Raw genomic sequence first — 1,822 nt, forward strand, 5'->3', positions numbered from 1 at the left:
TGATGATAGCGGAACCTCTTCCCCTTCAGCCTGGATGAACAAATCCAACACAGGGATATTCTTAGCCGACATATTGAGCTCTTGTACCGTTGCAATAGCATCACCCAAAGACAGATCATTCAGGAGGCACATCTCTCCGAACTCATCTACATAATAGACACGGTAGTCTTTGCCCTTCAACTGAGTCCAAGACTGCTCAATATAGTCTTTGATCTGGTACATATCGGCCAGTTTCTCGGAGTCAACCCTAACTCGCATGGTCTGGGTTCTGGTACGGAGTTTGAGAACTAGATTGTTAGACATATTTCAAAAGTGTTAATGAAAGAAAATTCAACTGAGACTTGAAAATAACCATCGAGTAATTATTGACATTAGCAAGTCGACAAATTCAAATAAACTCCACCAGACACATTCAATGCTGTCTTAGCTGAGATGGCTGAGGTTGACTTCACAAAGTAGGTAGACAGCGCAAGATCCTCTCAATGGGGGCAGCTTGCATTTAATAGGCCTCCCCACTCGTCTGCTGCCTAGGCTCCTCAATCCGTCTCATTCCTATATCCTATTCTTCATTCTATTGATGGGAAATGCCCAGTCGATATGATACTCTCGAGCTGTCACATACGCTGACGATCGCATTGAGAGCCACCAGTTGTGTCTTATTGTGACATATGTCACTGTCGGTACGCTATAAAAGAGCTGCTCAATAAAACATGATTAGTTCCTTAATAAGGTCTGTACATCCGTCAACGATAATGAGTTCTCAGACGCATTGAATAACTGTGTGTAGCTCTTTGTTTGATGGTAGTTTAATAGAATTATTTCATCGTATATTCATGTCATCAAGTGTGTTATGCCTCGAACTCCACTCCGACTCGGAGACTATCCGTGTGAGAGTGGACCCTGAAAGTTGTCAATCTTATGACCAACTCTGCAGCTATGTTGAGAAGGCTTGGCGTGAGCTCCAATTCCGTGACTATCGTTTGTTCTATATGGACGATAGTGACGAGCTCTGTCTCCTCAATGATCTCTCTCTATCTGACGCTCTAGCTCTCGCTGACGCCCAGGGGAAAGCCACCAAGTCTGTTCCTGTTATCGACATTTTTGTTGACGCTTACAATGAAGAGGCGCCGAGTTTTACTCCTCTGGATTCGGAAGCGCTCGCGGTTGCTGATCTGCTTGATGGTTTGGACTATGTTATTGACCCACTATCTGCCTTGCGTCTGGTTGATTGCTTGGCAGCAGCCGACCAGGATATGGGTAAAGTTGCCGACTCGCTGAAGACGAAGAAGGCTACCAAGGAGGTCCATGAGAATGTCACTGGCTCGAAGAATGTCAATAAGAGTTCTGAAGGAGTTCTTGATTCGAAGCCCACCAGCAAGGTTCCTGAGAAGACTACTTCGGAAAAGTCGGTAGCCGTGGAGAGTAAGGGTGGTAACAAGCAGGTTGTCGAGGCGAAGCCTCAGGTGACGGTCAACTGTGAGAAGATGGTTCAGCGTTCGGGCGATGAGCCTGAAGTTGTACGCATGCAGAAAGAGGTCTCCTCTGAGAAGGAAGCTAAGGATGCTATGGTCGACTTCCTGAGCAAGTCTGGTTTCGTCACTGGCAAGAAGGCTGGTAAGGAATTGGTCAACAGCATGTTCCAGGACATGTCGAGCATTAGGGAGGTAGCAGACAGGCTTATGGGATACGAAGAGGCTGATGATAAGAAGGATGCAAAACAGGTTGAAGATGAGGCGAAGGAACTCCAGGGCGTTACGACTGATCCGCTGGCAAGGAGCTTTGTCGACATGTTGAGTGACTATGGCCTTATACAGAATAAGGC

At 46.4% G+C, this 1,822-nt stretch overlaps 2 protein-coding genes across 2 annotated transcripts; one reads left to right on the forward strand and one right to left on the reverse strand.

Moving 5' to 3' along the window:
* Positions 1-15: 15 nt before the first annotated feature.
* Positions 16-303, reverse strand: Pmar_PMAR014037 (hypothetical protein; the record flags this gene model as incomplete). Its single annotated transcript, XM_002780058.1, has 1 exon — positions 16-303. A coding segment is annotated over one exon (288 nt), but the record flags the coding sequence as incomplete, so codon positions are not given.
* Positions 304-833: 530 nt separating this feature from the next.
* On the forward strand, positions 834-1,721 carry Pmar_PMAR014038 (hypothetical protein; the record flags this gene model as incomplete). Its single annotated transcript, XM_002780059.1, has 1 exon — positions 834-1,721. A coding segment is annotated over one exon (888 nt), but the record flags the coding sequence as incomplete, so codon positions are not given.
* Positions 1,722-1,822: the final 101 nt, after the last annotated feature.

This window comes from Perkinsus marinus (genome assembly GCF_000006405.1).
Source record: "Perkinsus marinus ATCC 50983 genomic scaffold scf_1104296944662, whole genome shotgun sequence".
NCBI lineage: Eukaryota > Perkinsozoa > Perkinsida > Perkinsidae > Perkinsus > Perkinsus marinus.